The sequence below is a fragment of the Apis florea genome, unplaced genomic scaffold (assembly GCF_048593485.1).
Source record: "Apis florea isolate Af1SG1 unplaced genomic scaffold, ASM4859348v1 contig_2897_pilon, whole genome shotgun sequence".
In the NCBI taxonomy this organism is placed as follows: Eukaryota; Metazoa; Arthropoda; class Insecta; order Hymenoptera; family Apidae; genus Apis; species Apis florea.
In genome coordinates this window covers 4,445,110-4,469,552 of record NW_028256665.1, presented here as the reverse complement: position 1 = coordinate 4,469,552, position 24,443 = coordinate 4,445,110, and the positions used below count along the sequence as shown (strand labels likewise).

Genomic DNA, 24,443 nt, shown 5'->3' with positions numbered 1-24,443 from the left:
TTTTGGCCGAAAATTCGATTTTGTATTAGGAGAACATAAGTTGATAGGAGGTCGTTCGAGAATTTCGGCAGTTCTTGGAAATGACGTCAAATTCTCGGAAATTTCGGTAATTCTTGGAAATGACGTCAAATTCTCGGAAATTTCGGTAATTCTTGGAAATGACGTCAAATTCTTGGAAATTTCGAAATTCTTGAAATCGGCTGAAAGTTTTGGCCGAAAATTCGATTTTGTATTAGGAGAACATAAGTTGATAGGAGGTCGTTCGAGAATTTCGGCAGTTCTTGGAAATGACGTCAAATTCTCGGAAATTTCGGTAATTCTTGGAAATGACGTCAAGTTCTCGGAATTTCTAAAATTCTTGGAAATGACGTCAAATTCTCGGAAATTTCGAAATTTTTGAACTTTATTGAAATTTTCGGTCAGGAAAATATGATAAGTAAGGAGATTGCATAATTTTTTTAGGAAATAAAGATTTTTATGGAATTTTATATATTATAATTTACTTACCTCTACTTACCTCAGATATTTGTCCTTTTAATTGTCCGTGGAATTCTTTTTTTTTTTGCGATTTTTTTAAACAGTTTACTTAATTCTAAAGGATTTAGGAATATATATAAGGATGGAAGCCTGAATTTTATCACGAAAGTGTATTTCGTTTATTTTTTATATTATTAAAGAATGTTTTAAATTAATATTAAAAGGTTTTCGAAAGATATATATTCTGATATTATTAATTTTCCCATAGATGGAATGATGAGGTAGTTATAAATTTCAATATTATTTTTTTAAATGTAATCATATATTTTTTAATGTACCATTTGATTCAATTCATCATTCTCTATAAAAAAGCTATAACCATATAAATTGAAAAATAATTAATTTAAAAGATAATTAAATATCTCCCAAATTAATGATTTTTCTTGGATGATTTTATAGTTTTTTTTTAATAGGAATTGATGTGTAAAATCCATAAATATATTAAAAAATATATAATTATATTTTAAAAAAAGGAATCTGATCTTTATACAACGTCTACGCGTCCATCTATGAGAAAACTAATTATGTCATATTATAATTCTATCGAAACCATTTATCTTTTATCTAAAACATTTTTCAATATTATCAAAAACAAACGAGATACATCACAAATGATAAATATATGGTCCACTCTGTATATATATAATATAATACTCAACATCCAAAAAATTAAATGATCGTTAAATTTTGACCGAAAAATTTTATCTATATTTAAATCTCTATAATTTTGGAAAGGAATAATGTATAAGGCTCAATCTTAATTTATTTTAAAGAGCGAATGATCTTAAATTGATCTTAAATTCTGTACGATATTTCTTTCCAAAATTATAGCTGTTCAAAATTCGATCAAAATTTAAAGACTTTAATTTTGTAGACGGAATTGGAGGATATTGCGGAGGATATTGCGGAGGAATTTGTATCGTGTGCGTGTCCGTGTGTGTGTGTGTGTATTTTATACATATATACGTAAAAATTTATAAAAAAGATATTTAAGTTTCTTTCGATCTCATTTCATTCTGTATCTTATTCTTAGAATCAGAATCACGATACGCGATTTAACTATTATCCCAAATTATAAAGATACAATATTAACGAGTAAAATCGTGCGAAACAGACGCTTGACAAGCAAATTATCCCTCGTTCTCGCGTGTGTAAACACGCTCACGGTTAAATCTCGAATAAACGAGATAAGACAAGGCAAAGTATCAAGAAATTGCGAGCTTCGCATCATCTCTTCATCACCTCATCTTCTCGTTGCTTCGAGCAAGACACGTGCTTGCGAGGAAACTCTTTTAAACCTCGAGGGTGCGTATTAATTAACATGATGATTCGTTAATGTCGCCCTCGATTCGATCCCGTTTCCATCCTCCAACGAGACGACGAGTATCAAACTGTGCGTTGTCGATGCAAAATTCAGTTTTTCTCAATTATTGATCGGCCGATTCTTTCGTTAGAAATTCGTAGTAGAAATGCGCGCGAAAATTGAGTGAAACGTGCGTAGATATCAGTTAAAGAAGAAAGTGGAATTCAAGTTATCTCGTCCATGTTGTGCTTCTTTGACTAGTGCCTAGTTAATTTCATTGATCAAATTTTTCTTGAGGCTTCAGGAGAAAGTCAATGTGTATGTGGTAGGCGTAGTTTTGTGACATGGAAAGTGTTTTAGTCTGACACTTTGCGGTAATTAGAGTACTTCTTTCTTCCTTTCTTTCTTTTTTTTTTTTTTTTTTTCCTATAATATCCTTTCCTTCAATTCCTCAAATTCTTCACAAAATTCTGAAATTCTTAAAGTTTTCTATTAAATTATTTCGATCTTAAATCCTTGCCGGAATTCTCCAAGATATAAATTTCCATTCAATTTCCATTGATCGAAAGTTTTCTACAAATATTATTCCAAATTACACAAGACTTCCTTAACATAATTCAAAAAACTTTACAAACTTCGCAATTTCAATTTTTTGGAGGACGAATTTTTTGTACAACTTATTATAAATCTTCCCGATTCAATCAACAAACTAATCGAATTTGAAAATTTCACAGGTATCATGCTGCGATCTTGTAATTATCCTGAAATGATAATTATCAATGATAAATTGATCTCATAATTGAATTATCATCCAGCAATTCTATCTGACGCTCAGAAAATATTAATCATACGTGTGATACGTGCGAGAAAATTGAATTATACGCATCAACGGAATAACAGATTCACTATCGTATTGCATGTCGTGGTTTGAAATAGATAGTCATAAGTCCGTTTCGTTGTAACATGAAGTTTCTCAGCTTACTAAATTAATAAGGATAAAAGAGTACGCTATCCAAGATGATTACAGAAGATGAACATATCGTGCATTGTTTTGTGAATAATAATTCTGTATAAAAAAGAGGTTAATAATCTTGCAAAATTTTAAGTGGATCTAATTAAGAGAGAAAGTGTGGAATGATGGAAAAAAAAAAAAAAAAAAAAGAAATCAGATTCTTGTTGAAAAATTTATTCTCGATTGATATATCAATGCATTTTTACCATTACAGATGATTATTGAACGATATCTGAATGTCATTATCAATTTCACATTGTTCCTATTTCTTATGAAACCTTGAAAGTTTAAAAATTTGAAAGTTAATCGAGATCTTCCTTGAGTTTTCTTACACTATTGCGAGACAGAAACAGATTTCTAAATTTCCACTCAATATCCGCAACCTAAAATCTTCTATTTTATACTATTCTAAATTACTCGATACTAAAACACTCAAAAACACAATCTGGTTTCTAATATTTCGAATAACATTCATTTTTATAACTTATCAAACCTTTCACCATTATTGTTCCAAATTATTCTTTCAAAACACAACGCAACGATAATCCTTCCAATTTATCGACAACGACAGTTTAAAATCTCTACAGTCTTCTCCAGAATCGTTTGAAAGCAAAAACTAATCTCCAACAATATTAATTTCTCGTCTACAACTTCCAACTCTTTCGCTACTCCAAATTTCTCGAAACCAAGCCGAATCGACATTCGTCAGAAATCGCTTATAATTCTTCTCGAACGAAACGAAAATGCAAAAGAGTGATTACGCTTTAATACTCGATAATACTCGAAAAGAAATCTCGTGGTTACGGACGCCTCCCTTATTCCAGGAAGTTTTCCATATCACGGAGTCAACAGCGATTAAGGAGTTGCACTTTGGCATATGCAGAAAGCGAGCAGGGTGTGGTGTGGTGGCCGGATAAAGCTTGGCGGAGGATCGAGGACGGCGGGTCGCCACTTTCCCGACCTCGTCACGCTGTCTCCGTAAACCCTGGCTTCCCACTCTTTGAACGACAATGCGCGCACAATACACTTTCTTGTCCACGACGGTAGCAAATTGTCAGAACCGTACAGGAACGGAAGAGAAAAAGAGATTGAAGCTCATGGAACCTTTGGAAACAGTTGATAATTTGAAAACTTTCTGAGAGATCAGATATTAAATTTGCAAATTGGAGTCAATTGGGTAAAATTAAGAAATATAGCATCTCTTTCTTGCTTCTTCTTCTTCTTCCTCTCGTTTTTTCTTACAAACCCTCCTTTTTTCTGTTCCGTACAAGCCGCGCAAATGGAACAGGATGTGATGAAAGTTGAACGCGAGCCTACGCCGCGAGTTAAAGGAGATAGTTGATAGGAATAGTTGATTAGATGTCAAACTCGTTTCTTTGGAGAATTAATATCGTTGCTTTTGGAAGTAATTAGAGAGGCCAGGAAATAATTAGATCGGTGAACGTACCGAGCTGATTTCAACGGGATAATCTCCACATTTCGAGATTATTCGCCAAGTACATTCGACATTTTAATTTTCGAAATGTAAAGTATGGGAAAAAATAATATTTGGAAAAATTGGATGGTACGTATCTTCGGTTTATCATACAATTTGTTCATAGTAACAATTTGTTCGCACAATTTTCTTTTCTGGGGAAAAAAAGCTTAGCCACGAATCAAACAAACCGAGAAACATTATCCGCGCAGCGTTGAATCAATATCAACACGAGCAGCTGGAAAATTTTTCCGCGAAATTTCTAACCGCGGCGTATTATAGAAATTATACTGTACTCGATCATAAAATGAAACCGGCAAACAGAGCGAGTGGGCGATTATTTTTTCGAATTCCGTACAACAACTCGTGTGGTTTCTCCACCGGCCGCAGAGCATGCAGCTTGCTCGAATGCTTCGGTTTTGCTTATCTGAATGCCGTCCAACCGTGTCGATCGATCGAAGCGGGCCACGTCGAGATCGGCCACGCGCGCTATTGCATGTGCGAGGGAAAGAAAAACGTCGAAGGAGGAAAAGGAAGGGAGGGAGGAAAGAAAGAAACGAGAGGGAGGAAAGAAAATTACGCGTAATATGTCGCGGAGAGAGGCGTGACGGAACGAGCGAAGTTACGAATCTCAACTTTGTCCGGCTCGGTTGCCTTTGTTAGCCGGTAATTAGTCAGAACACCGGCCTTTTTGTCAGCCGAGCGTTATCTAATGTCGTCGCGTGAAACGGCCGCGAAATGGCGTAATATTTTCACCGCACAAACGTCCAACATTCGTTGTCCTGGCACAACAAAGGGGAACGGTTTTTCCTTCGAGAAAAGATTTCCCTTTTTTCCGCCCCGGAAGAGGTCGAAGATTGCGAGTTGCACTTCTTCTCACATACTGAGCACGATTCGCGAGATTTGATAAATTTTTTGTGAAATTAAATAATACTTGGACTACTTTTAACTTGGATGGAATTAGAGTTGGAATTAGTCGAGGGATTCTTTTTCTCTCTTTTTCTTCAATTCTTTTCCTTGCTGTTCTTTTTAATCACGAGTATCAAAGGATTTTTCAAAGAGTTCGTGGTTTGACGAATTTTATGGAATGATATAAAATTGAGAATTGCAAACTGGTTTCTTTCTCGTTATAATAATTTAATAAATTTATGAAATTATTGCTTCTGAATTTATTCGAAATTCATGGAATTAATTATGGATATTGAAATTGACTCGTATTAAACTTGATCCCATCGCTGGTCACGTTGCTCTGCTTATCGATGCGTGGAATTACGAAAAACGAACGAAACGACGGAATAATAATTGAACCGATCTGGCCGCGACGAGCAGGAGATCGTGTCGACGATTAAACGAAATTTACCTCGTACTAGGTAATTTATCGTTTCTCAACAAAACTGATCGCGTTGAAAAGCGTAGTAACACGATGCGATGATAAGATAAATCTTATAAATCCAGGACACATAAGATGCCTTATTATTTCAATTTATTAAAAATCGTAATATTCAATTGCGACCAACTACGATTTAATATACGTTCACGTATAGAATGATTGGCACAAACTGTCCTTGATTGTCCAAAAAAAAAAAAATCACCAATTACTTTATCAATTAACAATAATTTGATCGAACGATGCTCGAGTAGTGTGCTTTCCATTCGTTTCTCTTATTTACACACATAAAAAAAAAAAAAAGAAGAATAAAAAGAAAAAATGCATTTGCTCGAACGAGTTTGTGACTCATCGAAGGAATTTGAACGTTGAAACGCGCGCAACGAAATCCCACCTTCGAGAAGTGAAATAAAGGAACGCGGCGACACGTGACCCAATGCGCCACGACGAGTTTAAAGAGTTGCAAGAAGCGGGCAGGAATCGGTTGGTTTATTTTATATATCGTGAGCAACCTGACTGGTATCCCCATTAAGCGCAGGAAGTGAGGTAAGTATCCGAGTCTTATGGTATTATTCCCAGAGTTTTTACCGCCGGTCTGGTTCACTGTTAATTAACACAGCCGGAATATCAACGAGTTCGAAGTGATCTTTGGCATTTACGCGAATGAAAGTGGGATGAAAAGGTGTGGGCGTCTGGTCTGGAGTTAGAAAATACGTTGCACGTATGGGAGAGAAACGTGTATACAGTGGCTGTCCATTAAATTGGGGTAACACGGAAAAATTTCATCCTTTACAGTATCGCTCGATCGTGTTATTACACCGGTGTGGAGAGGATCGTAATTCATAGTAGAATTTCATAAGTACCGTTTTTCAATGCTCTCCTACACTTTGAACTCTCGCCACGCACTCTCACGACGAGTCTATTTATAAACTTGTTTCGAATACGTATATATTACGATACATCCTGAGTACCCGTGTACAAACTTAATGAAGCGGGTACGTCGACCTGCATTTCTCATCAATGAAACACGAGGGAAATCGAATATCGTCCGTCTACGATCTCGTGCAATAAAGGTGCGTAATTTTCGTTCTTAACGACCACCATTTTACATCATTTAAATTTAATTCAAAGTTTGAACGAAATTCTTGCAAATTCATCTCTCTTCCAACACCGATTTCGATCGAAAATTTTTCGCCAAAAATGGGGATCCATATGAAAATCAGCGATCGAGTCTCAAATCAGATGAATCGAACAAAAGAGAATATCGATACAAAGGAGTTTTGTTCTCGAATCGATCTAATTTCAGATCAGATAGAGGCAGCGGATCTATTGGTATTTAACACTTTTCAACGTCTCGTTACCACTTGCCATAAAAAGAGGAATCGTAGCTGAACAATCGGCCGCTAAATAACTCTAACTATGGCGTTGGACGGAAAAATAGGATAGATAGATCGACAAAAGACGGCGGCGGCGGTCTCTTTCGTATTCCTCGAACTCGACGTTACATTAATCACCTCGATCGAAACGGTGTAAACCAGCTTCTCACGCACAAGTCAATGGAGGAATCTATCGCTATCTGCTTCTATTTACGGCTCCTAACGATCATCTCTATGTCGGCATAATCGTGCCGTCTGGTGATCGAGAGTGAACGCCACCGAGAGAATTCGAGAAGTAAATATACGAAATCGAAATCGCGGCCAGCCATATCCAGATACGTTGACCGATGGCAGAATGAAGGCCGATCCGTTGTAAAACCGCGTGTAAAATAACTGGACTTTCCCATAAGAGGCCGGGTTGGCACGATGGTTGATACGGTTAGCGTCGAGTCACTGACATTTATGAGAAGAAAGACGAAGAGAATTTTCAATTAATCGTAAATGATTATCGTAAAAGATGATTATAAATACGATCGTAACTCGCGGTTTGACACGGCTGATACACCTCCCTGATGTAAATCGTGTAAAGTTCTCGTTCCGTTTTCTGTTTCTTATTATCCGCCTACCTGTTATGCATATCGGTCAGAGAGTAAAGAGAGAGAAGGGAGATCGGACCTGTGTTTCTCACAGAATTGTCGTATCTGTGCCGTATTAAAAATCTTGAAAAGAAAAAAAAGAAAAGACACGAATGAAAGGCAGGAAAAGTTTCAATCTCTCCCCTCTCATTTTTCGCTCTTCCTCGACAATATTTTTCATATTATTAATAATGATTTCTCCGTATTTTATTCCACTTTTCTTTCATTCCTTGAAAGAATCAACTGTACAAGGATGCACAACATTGTCGATCGACAATCAACTGGTTCGATACACTTTCAAAACGGATCCAAAAGGATATATCCTCGCTTTTTTCAAAGGTGAAACTAAAGATTTTCTTCTATCGCTTTTTTCGGATCGTTCCTTTCTATTCCTATCTCCTCCTCCTCCTCCTCCTTTCTTTAAATGCTTATCGATCGAGAGTCCAGTTAAAACTGAGTTTCTTCAACTCTCGATCGATGCTTCATCCCGCCTTCGAGTCGAGAGAATGCCATAACCTCGCGATTTTCACAAGAAAAAAAAAAGAAAAAAGAAAAACGCTATCAGGAATGCGCGTGGAAAGGACAAGGAGGCGAGAAAACGGCTATAAAGTCACGCGTGATGAATGGGGAAATGATTGATGATTGGCGAATTCCTGAAACGGAAACACTTGGACGCTCCAGATAAAGCGATGGCAAAAGTTAAAACACTCGTTAGGCCGGATGTGTGGACACAACCGACCGCCATTATTACCGTTGCATCGATCCAACAACCGGAAACGACTTTTTCTCCCCGTTTCCTTCGTCCGTTTTTTTACACGTCGGCTAAATGGAACTCGATTTGGACGAGTCGGAGAATCCGAGAGAGTCCTAAACACGTGAAACGTGCGCGCAATCGCGGGTGAAACCGTTTTCTCGGCTTTCGTTCGTCGAATCCGATGATAATCGCGATCGACGATCACTAATCGTTAAATATCGTAATCGATGAAAATAAATCTGGATCTCGAGAAATGATCTCGGAATGATTATGGATTTGGAAGATAAGAAATGATATAACAGGCGTGAAAATGTATATATCGTATCGCACTTCTATCGTGGTTAATACCGATGGGATGGTTATTAGGATGGAACGAAGGAGTCACGACTGTGTGACGAACAACGAATTTTTCTTGAACAAGCGTTTTCGAGTCTTCGTTTTTTTTTTTCTTTTTTTTAAATTTATTGAGAGGATTACGTGGAATGAACGTATTAAATTCCAATTCTCTTCGGTTTTTACAATGCGTATTGTCGCTCGTACGAGGCAAGAACGAGTCAATAATTACAACCGCGACAAGGTTGTAATTTTTTTCTTTTCTCCGCACGTATGTTTTAAACTTGTCTCTCACACTTATTATTTTCCATGCCAAGTTTCAAATTAATAGCCAGCTTGAAAAATGATTGCCCCGCCATTATCGTAGACCGAGAAAGAAGAGCGAGCTGCGTGAACCGATCTCTGTCAAGCATCGCGGTTGAAATTTATCCAGGCAGCGTGAAAAGAAGCACGATAAAATATATGTTTATCGATCGAATCGAGCAATTTTTTAAAAAGCTTTTCGCGCAAGCTTTGAAAAGCAGTTGTACGTGACTTGTCTCTCGACCAAAAACAATTTCAACTCACGATGCACGGTGCACGTCTACTTTCCTTTTTCGCGTGCTGCTGTTTCGGCTGAACTATGTGGCTATTGGAGCAAGTGTGAAAAGCGGCAACAACTCGTTTTTGCACGGCCTTTCTCAAGTGCGGATTAATTTCAAGAAAAACAATCGATGAAATGTAATGCATTCTTTATTTCTTATCGATCCAAATTCTGTGAAAGGTTTCTCGACTCTTCCTTTTTTTTTTTTTTTCAAATTTTTACTAAAAGAGAATTTCCCTCCTTTTTTAAAATAATTTTGCATTTTCTAATCCCTTTCACTTTCAATGGAAATTCGAAATATAATGGATGGAAAGAAACAAGGCGAAGTGGGATGTTCGAACGATGATCGAAGATTTCACCGATGTTTTCTAACGACAAGAAAGTATGTGGCTATCATTTTTACGCACTATTAATCATCCGATATTTGTCAATCGTTCGTAGCCCGAACGAAATTCCACCGGACGATTTATTCCCATTGGATACGAGTCGATGACAAATTCGACTTTTAACATTGAATTTCTCACACCGACAGCTTTATTAAGAGGACACAGCAGGTATGTGGGGAGCAATTAAGTAGCAACAAGTAAGGAAATACCGGTGAAATTAATGAAAACTGTTTGAATCATCAGGGAAAACTCGCAATTAATTATCCGAGTTTGCGTGTAATCGAAAGTTTCGATTCGATCGAAAAAGATTGATCGTACTTCTCTCCCACGGCCAATCCTATCTACGACACACACAAATTAAACACTTGGTGAATTTAGAGAATAACTCGAAACTAGAAAATTAGAGAATTTTCAATCGACACTCTTTTCCTATTCTTGTGACTTGAAATTATTTCTATTCCACCGATTTAGAAGAAATCCGAGAAAAATCGAAATTCATTAACATTTTATTTCCATCCGGAAAGATTTCGAAAATTTTCAAAATGCCACAAAGTTTCGAATTTTACAGATCCGTACAAATCTCTAAACGCATTACGAATATCAGGGTGAAATGAACCACTGGCACGGAACATCGAGCATCGATAGGTGAGTCGTTTGAAAAAATTCGAGATCGAGATAAAAAAAAATGTCAATCAAACTTTCTCCCAAAAACCGTTACTTCTTCCTTCTTTCCTTCCCTTCCTTTCTTCCCAGAATGATGTTTTATTACGATTGTAATTAATGTGACGAATCGAAGAAAGATGCGAATGTGTTTCTGTTTCTGATCGATCGTTTTACAGTTTTTGGCCAATGTTTTATAGACGCCTGGTTTCGATTCGCCTCGGGTTATAACTACGGTGCGTGCAAACGTAGATTGAGCAATCGTAGGAAGAGACTCGCCCCGAGGAGTAATAAGTTAATACTGTTATTGCTCCAAATGAACGGTGTTATCGACGAGAAAAGTTGTATTCCAAGTTATGCAGTAGTGAAACGTATGAAACGATCACGCGTTTTTTTTTTTACATTCAAAATTGTTGATCCAATTTATCGTTCGACTTCCACTAAAGATGCATAAAGATTCTTTCTTGGAGCGAGACATCGATGCGATTTTTTTCGCTGAAATTTAAACGGCTTCGTTAAAAAGAGAGGAAAGAGAGAAAGAGCGTGATTAAACAAACCGTTTTAATTTTATTTTCATTATTTTAGAAGGAAAATAATTTCACGATACCAAGATGAAAGCGATCGGGTTGGAAGATTTAATCGGTTAATAATTTCAGCGTAATTGTTTCAACAATTGTTGTTGGGAATAATTCCTCGTATCGCGTGGCTAAGATTGAGAAATGGAACGGATCCCCCAAGGGAATCGTTAAAACCGCGACCGTTCGTGAGGCGAATTGCTCCTCGATAAACGATCCATCGATTAATGCTCGTTCCTCAAACATGACAGATTTCCTCTCATTTTTTTCATTTCTTCAAACGAGCCAATGACTCATCCTGGAAAAAAAATGTGTCGAACAAATATCAACATTCAAATTCGAACTTTCGCGTTTGATTACGTACGAAAATTGAATTTTAATCTACGAAAATAATTCATTCTCAGTTATCGTCGAATTAATTCGTACACGATTAGAAATTTCCTAATCCCGATTTCGTGAAAGGGAAAAGAAATCACCGGGCTGTTTCGATTGATTAATGAAGAAAAGATTGCAAATTCTTGCTCGTTAATACTTTTTATCGCGAAAAATTTCTCCGCGTATAAATGAATTAGAGTATATATAGAAAGAAAATATTACATTTTTATCTTTAAATGCAATTTTTATAAGAAACACGTAACATCGTTTTCGGGGAAAAAATCCCTCCCCTGAAGAATCATTATTTCATAACCAACACATAACGACACGTAATGAAAAAAGAAAAAAAAAAAAAAGGAAGAAAACAAACAAACAACGCTACATTAATCCACGTATTACAGGGCAAACGTTGAAACGAGCGAGCGAGTAAAATCAATCATGCCGTTTGAAACGAGGCGCACGAGAGATGGAACGGGCACAATTTCCAATCCATTAGAATCAATTTTCTTAATCCAGGATCGCACGGAACGCACGCGGCTCTTGATGTCGCTCGTTTCACCGCTTGATTGCGATTCCTCCTCGGCCTACACGTCACGAACAGTTCGCAACAAATCGGTCGACGCGAGCACGAACGATCCAACAACCTAGATAACACGGTATCCATTGATGCCGGGAGGAAACGATCGAGTTCCAGGGACAAAAGTCGCTCGATTTCTAGCCTCTTGCGTCTTTTTTTTCTTCCGCTTGTTTCCGGTGGAGAGCGCCGCTCTTTCTTCGAGATCGTTGATCCTTCTCTTTTTTTTTTCTATTTAATCTCCGTAGAAAGGAAGGATATTTTCCTTCCAGAATCGACGATTTTCTTCGCCCCCGGATATTGATAAAATTTTTTGCATAAAATTGTGCATAAAAAGATGCGTCAAATGTTTCCCTCTTTTTCTCGTCTGATTCTGATCATCGAGAAATCTTGAGTAATCAGAGCTACGAATTATTCCAATTTCGAAGTTTCGAAATATTAAATAATCCTGAAAAATGTATACTTATGCAGTATTATATTATGATAAATAATAGTATAATTTGTGCAAGATCGATTGGCAAGCCTCGTCGTAACTCTATCAAAAATCAAATCGTCGCGTGACGATTTTTCATTCTTCTCTCTCCTTCGATCGTTTCGTTCCTTTTTTTCTATTAAATTAAATCTTCTTCCCGCGATTTCATTCATTAGACCGGTTTCCAACCAAGGAGGAATCGATCGATGCTCTTCCAACGCTCGTCGAAGAGCGCCGACTCATTCAACAAGGAACGCGTTTTCTCGTTTGAACCGTTAAGGACGCGAGATCGTACCTCGAGATGGAAGCGGGTGAGACGCAGCAAGAGGAAGAAGAGGAAGACGGTGTAGAGAAAGAACGAGGAGGAAAAGCCGGATTCCTCCTAGACTTGGATCGATGAAAACAATGGAAAGAGCGGGAAAGATTCGAGAGGCAGGTCAACTTGTTGTTCAAATTCCATTTTGTTGGAATTCAGGATCGTGAGCACGCATCTCGAAGTAGCAGTGAACGTTGTAAAATGTAGGTGAACAACTTGTTCGACCAGTTCGCGATAAACTGTTATATGCACTGGCACTATGCCATCCTGAAAACCTATTTCTAATGGCAATGCCAACGACTGCTTACTGGAGAAAAGAGAGAAAATGGAGGAAAAAGTTGTAGGCGAATATCTTACAAATGGTCTGTTTGAAATGATGGATAATTAGTTGGTGGAGTATCATTTTCTTGCCTTTCCTCGATTTGAATTAATTGATATTGTGTAAATGTACGAAAGTATCGTTGGATATTATTTACGAAAAGAAAAAAAAAAAAAAAAAAAAACTAGTTTCTCTGGCGAAGCGTGTGAAAAAAGATTTTGTCGAGTGAATTATTTAAACGATTCGAGACGATTTCGAGAGATTTTTCTTTATTCTTTCGAGTGACAGTGCATTTCGAAGAAATTTGCAAAACGTTAAATAAAAAAAAAAAAAAAAAAAGAAGAAGAAGAAATTAACGAAAGAAATTTGTGGAAATAATTTCGTTGGAATAAATAATTTTTATATCGAGATATAAATTATATAGGATAAAATAATTATGTTCCTATATTTCGTTAAGTACAGTATTTAAGTACACGGTTGATTAACGACAAGAGAAACCGTAGAAAAGTTCGTACGTTCTTACGAGTCTGTTAGACTCTCGATTATAAGGAAATAACCTGATTCCACGTTGCTGGATTGAATAACGAAAGGCCGTATCGTAGTACTATATATTATCGTAATCATTCCGTAATTCTTGAATTTGGTACGTATCAAATGGTCGAATACCTTGGGAGAAAATCTCTCGCGTGGTTAACGAATTCACCTGGAACAATCGGTCGTTGTATGCAAATGTCGAATATACGCCTTAATTCACGAAACAAATCCCGATGAAATTCGTAAAATTACGCGTCGAATTACATTTTTCCCTTGCCTTTATATTATGCAACGACTTCTCAATATTTCAATAACAAGTGCATGTTGCGGGACAAATGTCTCTCTTTACACGTCAAATTTATCTGCAATGCTTACGATCGAAGTAAGAAAAATTTTTTTTCAAAATTTGAAGTTTCTTAATTCGTCAAAAAAATATATATATATATATATATATATATATATATATATATATATATATATTAGAAGTTCGAATCGTGGTATTAATCGTCGAAAATTATAAAAATTTTCCAACGTTTCACTTACTTTCAAATATGAACGTGAATTTCGTATAATTGCAAATCATCGGAAATCTGTCATCTCGACACTTCTACTCGATAAAAATCAATCGGAGTCCAAGTATACTTTGGCACGCGAAGAGATGATCATCGCGTGTTTAAAAACGTCTCGTCGTAGGATAAAATGAATTATCGATCCTTTATATTATATATAAAGTACAATATCCACGAATTTTTCGTAGAACGTGATCAAATTTTAATCCGACGTATCGTGTACTCGACGCGAAATTTCCAATCTTCTTCCTCCTTCCCATCCCATCTTGATTAATTAATTAATCACGAATTTTTGTGAAACGATGCTCTTAAATACGTGATACTTCCAGACTCGTTTAACCAATCAAACGACACTAATGGAGATAGGTGGCGTTGTTTCGCGAAATACGTGGAAATAATTGGTACATGTATACCGATTAGCCGCGCTTGCCATAATTACAGCAATTGCTCCTATATAGGCGGAGATCGTGTTCGACTCGGTTAGGTTAGGCCTCCTAGGTTTCCCTCGTTTAAAAGTTCGTCAGCTGACTGGTGGCGCGCGCGCGCGACTAACCGGTCGAATGGCCTGGCCGATCGAGTTTACGGTCGTAATCGAAAGTTTTCACAGTCGACGGCCACCAATGGAGACTGCGGAAAATCAGATGGAAAGAAGTCGAAACTCGCAAAAGGCGCAAGGAGGCGAGGATCGACCGGTGAACACCGGTTTGACACTGAACGAACAACGAAGAATCTCGAATGGCTTAATCCCTTTGACGACGATCCACTTTAGCGATCAGTGTGTGCGTGCGTTTGCGCGCGTGTGTGTTTACTCTCTGCGGTTTGCTCTTGATATAACGGTGCACAATTACCCCGTTTCTCTCTCGTTCGTAGGTGATAAAACATCCGAGATTCCACCTGTGGTTTTCGACCATTGATCAATTTTCTTCTTCTTCTTCTTCTTCTTCTTCTTCCCGTACTTTTTCTACTTCCTGGATGCATGCATTCCATGTACGCTTGATTCGATTCGTGGCAAGATCGTGCATAATCCATGATCGTTTATCGTATTCGTTGTGTTTCGCGATAAATACGAGGAAATGACACTCCATTCGTTCGAACGGAGAGGACGAAACGAAGCGCATTCGATTCGTCGAGTGAAATTCGGCCGAGGGACGTCATCTTTATTTTCGACTACATTTACGAAAGTTGGAAAAATAGTTGGCGTGGGAAGACACGATCGTCCTTACATATACGCGTTTTATTATCTCGTAAACACATCACCACGTTCAATCACAGTTTTCCTGGATATAATAATATCTCTTGCTACACAATTCATCTTGTATCATCACTTCACTCGCGGCCAGGTCGACGCGCGAAAATCCACGTACTGTCGGGAACGTTCTCGAAGGAGGAAACGATGCTCGGCGAAGAAAGAGAGACAAAGAGTTGGCAAGGAGAGAGAACAGGAAGAAACGCAGGAAGAACGTTGCTACTGTGACTGGGAAAGGAGGGAGAAACAAAGGAAAGGAGAAGAAGAAGAAGAAGAAGAAAAAACGGAGGGAAAAGAGAAGAAGCAGCGGGAGGAAGAAACGGGTCGAAGACCGCGAATCCGCCAAGGACGAGGACGAGGATACCGGAGCGCAGCGCAACGGGTGATGAAAAAGGACGGGCGATGGAAGAAGAGGAGGAAGAAAGGAAGGAAGAAGCGGTTAGATGGCACGCAACGATAAGGAGAGAGGAGCGTCGACAAAAGGATCGTGCATCAACGTAGAAACAACAAGAACGATTAGGAAGAGAGATTAGAAGAGAGAGCAGAAGAAGAAAAATGACTCACCGCTCTTCCTGCCGGACACTTGCGTGACGCGTATGGCGATCGTGATCCTCGCGCAGAGGACGAGAATCGCCGCGAGGACGATTCTCGTCCCGATCCGGTAGCCGGCCAACTGCGGTCTCATGTTTGGCGGAAAGTTTCTCCCGGTGGAACTAGATCTCTCCGACTTGTGGCGAGACTTGCTGAGGCAATGGCTCAGCGCCGACTGAGACGTTCTTTGTGGTCGCCGCGCTCTATCTCGACCGTCACTTCTCTCTCTCGTCGCCGTTTCACACCGGCGATAGCCCCTAGGGGAGCGAAAAACTACCACCGACTACGTGAGCTACGTGACGACTGCGAGGGGACTGTTGTTGTTCGTAGCCGGGGCCCGCGAGGAGGTCACGCAATTCCCGAATTCACGGCGTGCAGAATTCACGCGTGTGTCGCTCTTAATCCTTTACCCGTAGTCCACCGTGTGCTGTTGTACATCTATTTAAAACCTATCGCTCCACCTCGCGCTCCTTACCATTGGCTCCTGCCCCAATTCCTTGTCCAATGATACACTCTCGCGCGCATTCACCTCCTTTTCAGATCGAGACGTGCAACGAGGGGAGGTGGAGAGGTGGCAGGGTCTATCGGCCGGTAGGTGGTAGCGATATCGGGTAGGTGGTAATACGTCCGGATGCTTGTAAGGCGCCGAGCTAATAATCATAGGCATAAAGGCATGGAAAAAGCGACGCTCGAGTTCCCCTCCGCGACTCCGGCTCCTTCTTCCTCTGATGAAGGTGAAGGGGTTTTAGGTGGGGTTCTTACTTACTGGCCGCCCTTCTACGTGCCCGTTTCTACCGTCTAACAGCCCGTCTGACTTCCTCGCGCAGTGGAGTACGTGCACGTGGAGGGGCCTTGCGTGCCTCTACGCTCTAACTTGCGCTTCGTTCCTCTATCTTTCAGAAGTTTCATCGCGTGGATACACTGCTCGACCGGCCTCGTCGTGTTCTTTCGCTTCTTCGAGTATGAGGAACGCGGGCAGATTTACTTTGATTGATGTACACAAGTTTTCCTTCGTTTCCTTCTTGCTTCCATTCGATTCGTGTTTTAGATGGAGATCCATCGATGCTCAGATCCAATTGTCTTCGATCTTTTTATTAAAGACTTATCGCAATATGGTGTTCGAAATGAAATATAGAATTCATAGAACTTTAGAAAGATTGGACAAGTTTTGTCCCCGATTACGGGTTTCCACTCGATGTACGTAATAAATATCGGTGGACAGGTGCTATTTATTGGTCGATGAAAAATCTCTAGATTTAGCGAACGGCGTGTTAAGTTTAACGTATCTGGCCTGGGTTTCGAAAGCGGTCGAATAACGCGACGGTTGCCGAGATTTATTCAAATGGTACGCATATTTATCCCGGATCGGGTAAAAATATTCGCGGCTGCCTCGCCGATCTTCGATTTCTCCTTTCCATTTTTTTTTGTCTATCGTCAAAAATACGCATCGATCCGGTTTAACGATCGAACGGTTGTTCGATTGAAATATCGATCGTCTTCGACCTGTGAAAAATCATTTATACATTTGTAAATCTGGCGCAACGAATTTGAATATTACGATATCGTAAATTGATTTGATCGATTCGTCGATCGGTCGATAATAATTAAATTTCAATCGATGAATGCGTAACGTAAATTTTCAAATATCAAAAGTAACTAAATATTTCTAAATAACAGCAGTAAAACAGAAAGTAAATCGATTCAAAGTATCAAAATATATTCCGATTCAATTAATATCAATATACTGTACTTAGATAATAATACCATTATTGCGTTTATTACTTTTTCCTATGCTCCGTCATCGAGTTGGTTTAAACTAGTTTTACGCCGTACTATTTAATCATTCGTTACCGTAAAGAGCGGACACGCGCCACCTGTTATAGAGCAACTATCACGGCGAAAGCTCGTAAAAGCGATTATATCGGAGCGTATCGAAAGGATCCGTTGCGTCATCTCTTCATCCTGGATTCGTGCTAGGCCGGAAAGCAGCCTAGCACGAAGAAGAAAGAGAGAGAGAAAGAGAGAGAGAGGGGAAAGGATGGTGGTCGTAATTATCGAATGATGCATAGAGGAAGCGATATTTCGTGTCTCCAGACGAAATCCAATCGATTGAGAACCTGTTTCACCTGATCGAGAATCGATTACCGATTCCGTGAAATTATCGGCCTAGCTTTAACTGGTGGCAAACGAAACTATCGTTCGAAGACGATTATACAGTACATTTCCATGTTAATCGCTTACCGATCAATGCACGTGTCACGTAATTTATTTCACGATTTTTAATTTGATCATTTTATACGCGTGTTTCAAAAGTGGAAGTTAAAAGTGTAAGTTTTTCGTTTTTTTTTTTTTTTTTTTGAAAATCTCTTTGACGAAGTAAAAGTAAAAGTTTTACTTACAACGCGTAAATCACAGGGTACCATCGAAAGTGATTTGTATCATTCGATATATATATATCCTTATTGAATATTCATTAAGTATACACTTTTACAAAAGAACAAGAGGAAGTTTATCCGAGCATTTTCGATTCTTCTTTCTCAGGATGCTACTAAACAGTGTTTCTCAACCAAATAATTTATTATCCGTTCTTTTTATAAGATGAATATTTTTAATAATTATTTTTATTAAACGCGAATAATTTTTAATATACATTTCTATATATCGAAAATTTCCTATATAAAAATTTCCCTATATAATTAATCAGATCGATCACGAGTCATTGGACGAAGATTGCCGATCTCTGTCTAAAAAATATTTTCGACCCCTATGATAAACGCTTCTCGTAATAAAATTCCAAAATAAATTCCAAAAACAAAACCGATTGCCACAACTTCTCCAATCCAAACTTCTCCACAAGTTGAGGATCCATGACACGAAACAACGAAACATTCATTTTCGAGGGAAAGGAAAAGCGATCGAGGAATGAGAGTGAAAAGCAAGAGCAAAACGGCGATAAGATAATTGGAGAAGAAGGAAGGGAAAGGAGGAAGGAAGGAGAGAAAGAGAAAAATCGCGCACGCTTTTCTCTCCCGGGTGGAAAGCAGCCTGAACGTGGAAAGCAGGCGTGCTGCGTAGACGAGAGGCGAAGCGTGCCAGTGAAAAGTGATTTGTATCGGACACGCGACGCATTTCAACTCGGCCTCGAGCCCCAAGTTTTTTTTTTTTTTTCGAGCATCCTCCACGATACGGTTCAACGACATCGCTGAATTCCTTCCGAAATCGAAAGGGAAGTCGAACGATCGAGATCGATGCCAACGGTAAGTTGGCATCGATTGGCAGTTGACACGCTCGACGCTGATGAATTCAGCCTCGAGTGAATGGAACCGATCCACGCGACTGACTGCCTCTGACTTCGGATAAATTTCACATTTCACGTTCCGTTTTGCTCCCTTTCCTTTTCGCGCGTTTCTTCGTCACTCGGAGAGGTTTATCGGCGTTCGATCGTGGAAATTGAACGCGATATTACGCGGTTCTTTAAGTCGGATCGAGATATAATAATTTTAGAAAGGTTCGGTTTAGATAGGAAGGGACAGGTTGGATAACTTCTCGAATATAATTTCTTGGCTGTGACTGGTTTATATTTGAATTTCGTTTTTATTGACCGGTTTAGAAGAATATTGGTGATTATGGTTATGCGTGAGTGGCATAATCGGTTTGGGCGGTTTTTAGATGTCGGGAAAATGTGATTTCGTTCGTTTATTAGAATGTTGATTAATTGAAACGGTTATATCGATTCGAAGTAACGCGAGTGCCAAGTTGTTAAATTTAAATTTTATCGATTTTATTCTTGTTAATTTTAATAAGATAAGAGAGCAACGCGATAAATTATTATCGAATATTGTTTTCTCTCTCCAAGCTTTCCAAGTACCTCTTCTTTTTTTTTTTTTTTTTGCCAATCAAAATAGAATTTCCCTCGAATATACACCCGCTGAGTTAATTTACACTTTCTCCGCTGTGAATGAAGCCGCTTCGAGCCCAGATCCATCATCTCGACGAGTTTTTGTCACCGTGAAAGTCTATTATGAAATAACGTGTGTTTCCCCCGGACGGAAATCAGCTAATTGTTAAATCAACGCCTACGATCGCAGAGAAGAGAGGCATTGTCCTGTGAAATTTACGACTTCGTCGCGGGAGAAACACCGTCGTGGAATTTACACTAACCGAACAGACTGTTTAGATTTGCTTATTAGCGTCGAAAGAAAATTCGTACGCGACGCATTTCTTCGATTCAAACCAATCCATTTATCTTAACTTTCGAGCCAAAGTGTGAGTGAGAAATTAAGAAACAAGAAAGAAGTCATCGGACTTCATCTGCAACGAAAATTTCTCAAATCTCAAGTTTGCGGAAGTTATTCATTTCTCGAAGAACACCGACCGATTAAACCCCACTCGTTTCGACTCGTAAGAACAAGTGACGGGACGAGTTATTCTCGGCGTGTCTCGACAGCTACACGACATCGAAGAATGCATCGCGTTTTACGAAAATTGCCTCGCGTTCAACTTCGAATTTCTTTCCCATTTTCCTCTCTCCCCTTCCCCCTCTCCGGCCGATTAACTCGACTTTTCGATCACGTAAAAGTAAACGTAGCGTGGAACGAGAGCAGAGAGGGGGAACGCGTGTTTCCACGCGAGACTGTTAACCACGGCGCGTGATAATAATGCAAAATTACGATATCGTCGTTGCTCGAGGGACAACACTGTGCTAAATCGTTGACAGCCAACCGATCCGAGGAAATGTGATCGCGCGCAGAAGAAAGACTTAGTTTCGAGATCGATCGGTAAACGTTCAGAATCATTTCAGAGAGTCCTCTACCAAGGATCCGTGCGCAGACACAGGCCCGATTGGATAGCACGAATGCGAGTAATAAATATAGGATGAATTTTAGAGCTGGTGGAATGATCTGTCGTTGTCCACACGGTAAAAGCCAACCATCGCGGTTGAAAGCCACGCGCACGAGTCGGTGTGCAGTTCCTGCTATACCATATTCCGAATGTAGATCGTGACTGTGTACACATTTTATCGATCCCTGGGATCGTGGCTGTTTAGAAGGTGCACGGGCAATGACGTAACGAGGCGAACGATTGCAGAACAACGAGACCAGATTCTCGATCGAATGTAGCGCAACCGGATAAATGTTCCTGAATGTCTGTCTCTCTTCCGAGTATAGAAACGAAAAACTTGTAAAACCCGTGCATGTCCCGCTATGCTTTTGTTTACGCGGATTCCTTATATCGATATTCCTCGATCGCGAATTCCTTTTCTCCCTCCCCTCCTCTTTTTTCGAGATTTCGTTGCTCGTATTGGCAAACTCGGTCGGTTCCTTGGGAGGGAAAATAATGTAAGAGGTGCGACACGAACGATGATTTACAGCATCGATTCCGTTTTTGTTTCAGGAGGGGAAAGGTGATCTTTCGCCGGGGTACGCAATTCGAGAGATTCCAGACAACTGTTGAAAGCTTTGAGAAAGAACGGTATAATATATCTTTGGAGCATTATGCACGACACTTTGGGGAACTTTCGACTGGCTTGGAAGATTCTAGAAAGCTGTAAAACCATCTAAAAACTCGTGAAAGCTTTAAAATGCGCTATTCCAAAGAAAGAGAGAGAGAGAGGAGGGTCTGAATACTGTGGGAAATTCCTTAAAAGCCTCTTGAAAGCTTCGATTCGAGGTTTGAAACGCTGTAAAAAAAAAAGCTCTAGAAAGTCTTAAAGTCTGCTCTAAAAAGCTCGGAAATACATAGCCCTGAAATACTTTAAAGGAAGGATAAAAAGGATAGAAGAAAAGAATGTTGTTATTACCTGGTGTAATAATATTTGTGTTTTTTAAGAGATAACACGATTCAAAGAGAATAATTAGAGAGTTTTAGCCTTGAGGGATAATAAAATATAATAAGCACAAAGAAATAATCCCTCGTTACAAAACTTGGAAAAAACTTTCTAAAATTCCGCAATTTGATTCACTTGTTATCGATAAGCAACTGAGCTAATTCCCAATTCGCACACACTCGGATATTTTCTTCAAATCCTTTCCTTTTTCCTGAACTCTGGATATACACTTCCTGCTCGAGATCTGCGATCGAAAACTACGCAATCACTACGCCATTTTCTCATTAATTGAAGGAAATAGCATTTGTTTAGACGCCATTCTATTCTCTAAAACTGGCAAGTGCCTTACGGGAACCAGATCTTTGACGAGGAAACGGCAGGAACGAAGGAACAGGTGTTGTATAAAACCAATTAACGTTTTATTACTTCGATACCTATACCTAATGAGGTGCATGCGTATAGCTGGCTGCATCATCTATTTTACATATAAATGATCGTAATTAAAGTTCATTATGAAAACAAGTAGGTATATATATATATATATTTCTATCTCAACAAGATTAATCTTGGTAAAATCGTTTTCACGTTCTCAATGAATCGTGAATAATAATAATAATAAAAAAAATATGTATATATATACACACGAAATTTGTCATTTTAACACTTTACTTTGGTCGTTCCAATCTTAATGTATATTAAATGATTTTTAATTAAATAGAAATGAATATATTGAATGACGATGTATAATAGTAGCTTTTATTGTGACGCGTGATTCAACGTTAATTGCGATTCCAGTTCCTGAATTAACAGTTCCAATTATACTCGATATAATGGTAACACTGTATAAATTGTTAGAACGGTAGAAATGGATATAAATATATCGAGGTTGATTGATCAGAAATCAGAGAACGTTTTGCTTTCGATGCTCGCGTTTCGAGCTTATACGTGACTGGTTACCTCTTTTACGAGTTAAAAGTAATGCTCCGTTGCGTGTACATAAGTGAAAAATACTTTCCTCGCCATTTTCTCTGATGACTCAATGCGAAGGCGTATTGTCTTTCAAACGATATGTTGTATCAAGAGAAATGGCACAATGACTTACTTCGATAATCTTTTCGATTCTTTGAATTTACTCGTTTCTTCGCATAAAAGTCGATCAAGCCTTTTGAAAAGACTTATAACTTGTTCAAATTTAAATATTTCTAATTGACACGAATCTTTTAAAATTATATTTAATTAAATTGAAATATAATTATTATAATTTTAGATCTTCTAAGAGGGAAGAATCTATTGTTGGGCGATATTTAATCACATGTTTGCACGATCGATTCGATTTATAAAGATCACTCGATCCTCCTGTATCATCACGTTTATATACAACGAAATCGAAGTCGTGGCTTAATCATGACAAATTCACAGATCGTGAACCGTGTGACCTTAAATCACAATAGAGGATCTCTTTCAGCTTCGAATAATACGATCTATCCGCTGCCTTCGATCTTGTAATACAAATTCCTTGCGGACGAATAATAGCGTTCGATTCATTCATAGCCAAGGAAGATGACGGGTAAGATGATAAGTCGCTAGAATTCCAACACAATTGCATAACTAGTTAGCGGATTAGCCAATGTGTAGCCTTTTCGAAAATCACGTGGTTCCATTGTAGAAGTCGCTGTTAACAATTTTTTAAATTAATTAATTTTAACACTTCATTTAATCGATTGTTATCGATTGTTTTTATCTTCTGTATTTGGGAAATTTCATTTTTGCAAAAATAAAATAAACAATGTCGAATCCTCGTTGGATTCTCTTACACGAGAAAAGAAAGGGTTGTAATTTCTTTTATAATATTGCGAAGAAAAAAAAGTTGGATCACACTGGATTCGACTTGGAACACTTCCAACCTTCTTCCAATCCATATTTATTGCCAGCCAAAGAATCAAGAATCCTTACCTCTTAAATTTACTACATAAATCATATCGCGTACACTTAATAAATCTTACCTTTTTTCATCGTCTAAAACACAAATGGCGGCGAATTGAACGCAATACAGAACAAGATCCCACACACGTCGATCCCACACCAACCGTTCCTTCCTTTCAACGTATAACGGAATCGTGTTCGAATAGTAAAAATTCGAAGAAATCTCTTTTTCTCTCCACGCCTATTAATTACGTTAACAACGGAGAATAAAATCGATCGTACACACGCGAAATGGCAAGTGTTGTTACGCCTTCGTTGAATTATAATCTGTAACAGAAAGTCGGATATAATTAAGACGATTAAACGGCGCAAAATGGTGATTACGATTGAGAGAATTGTGCAAACTCAACCGGTCGAAGAATCGGTATAGAATCCAACCAGTGACTTCTTGTGTCGTGATTACGATTTTTCAAATTAATTTAAAAAAAATTGCAAAATAAAACTTGCAAATATTTATTACATTTTTTAAAATCATTCTTATTATTCTAGTGAAAGTGTTAAAAAATAATTTCTTCTTTTTGAATTAATCGCGTAAAATTTCTTCCTTTTTTTTTTTTAAATATCTTACGATCCGAAGACAATGTTACGTACAACGCACAGTTGTATATTACACAACAAATAT

General features: G+C 38.4%; 1 protein-coding gene and 1 long non-coding RNA gene across 2 annotated transcripts in view; both read right to left on the bottom strand.

The window, feature by feature from the left end:
- The window catches only part of LOC100872745 (multicopper oxidase 3), a 46,452-nt gene extending 30,022 nt beyond the window's left edge, over window positions 1–16,430 (bottom strand). The window contains exon 1 of the mRNA XM_012493020.3: window positions 15,985–16,430. Coding sequence (XP_012348474.1) covers window positions 15,985–16,105 — 121 coding nt within the window. The 5' untranslated portion in view covers window positions 16,106–16,430. The remainder of the gene's footprint in view (window positions 1–15,984) is intronic.
- On the bottom strand, window positions 10,988–11,732 carry LOC147657741 (uncharacterized). Its single transcript, XR_015291960.1, has 2 exons — window positions 11,380–11,732; window positions 10,988–11,313 (listed from the first exon to the last, which is right to left on the bottom strand). It is a non-coding gene; the product is annotated as an uncharacterized LOC147657741 (long non-coding RNA).
- Window positions 16,431–24,443: the final 8,013 nt, after the last annotated feature.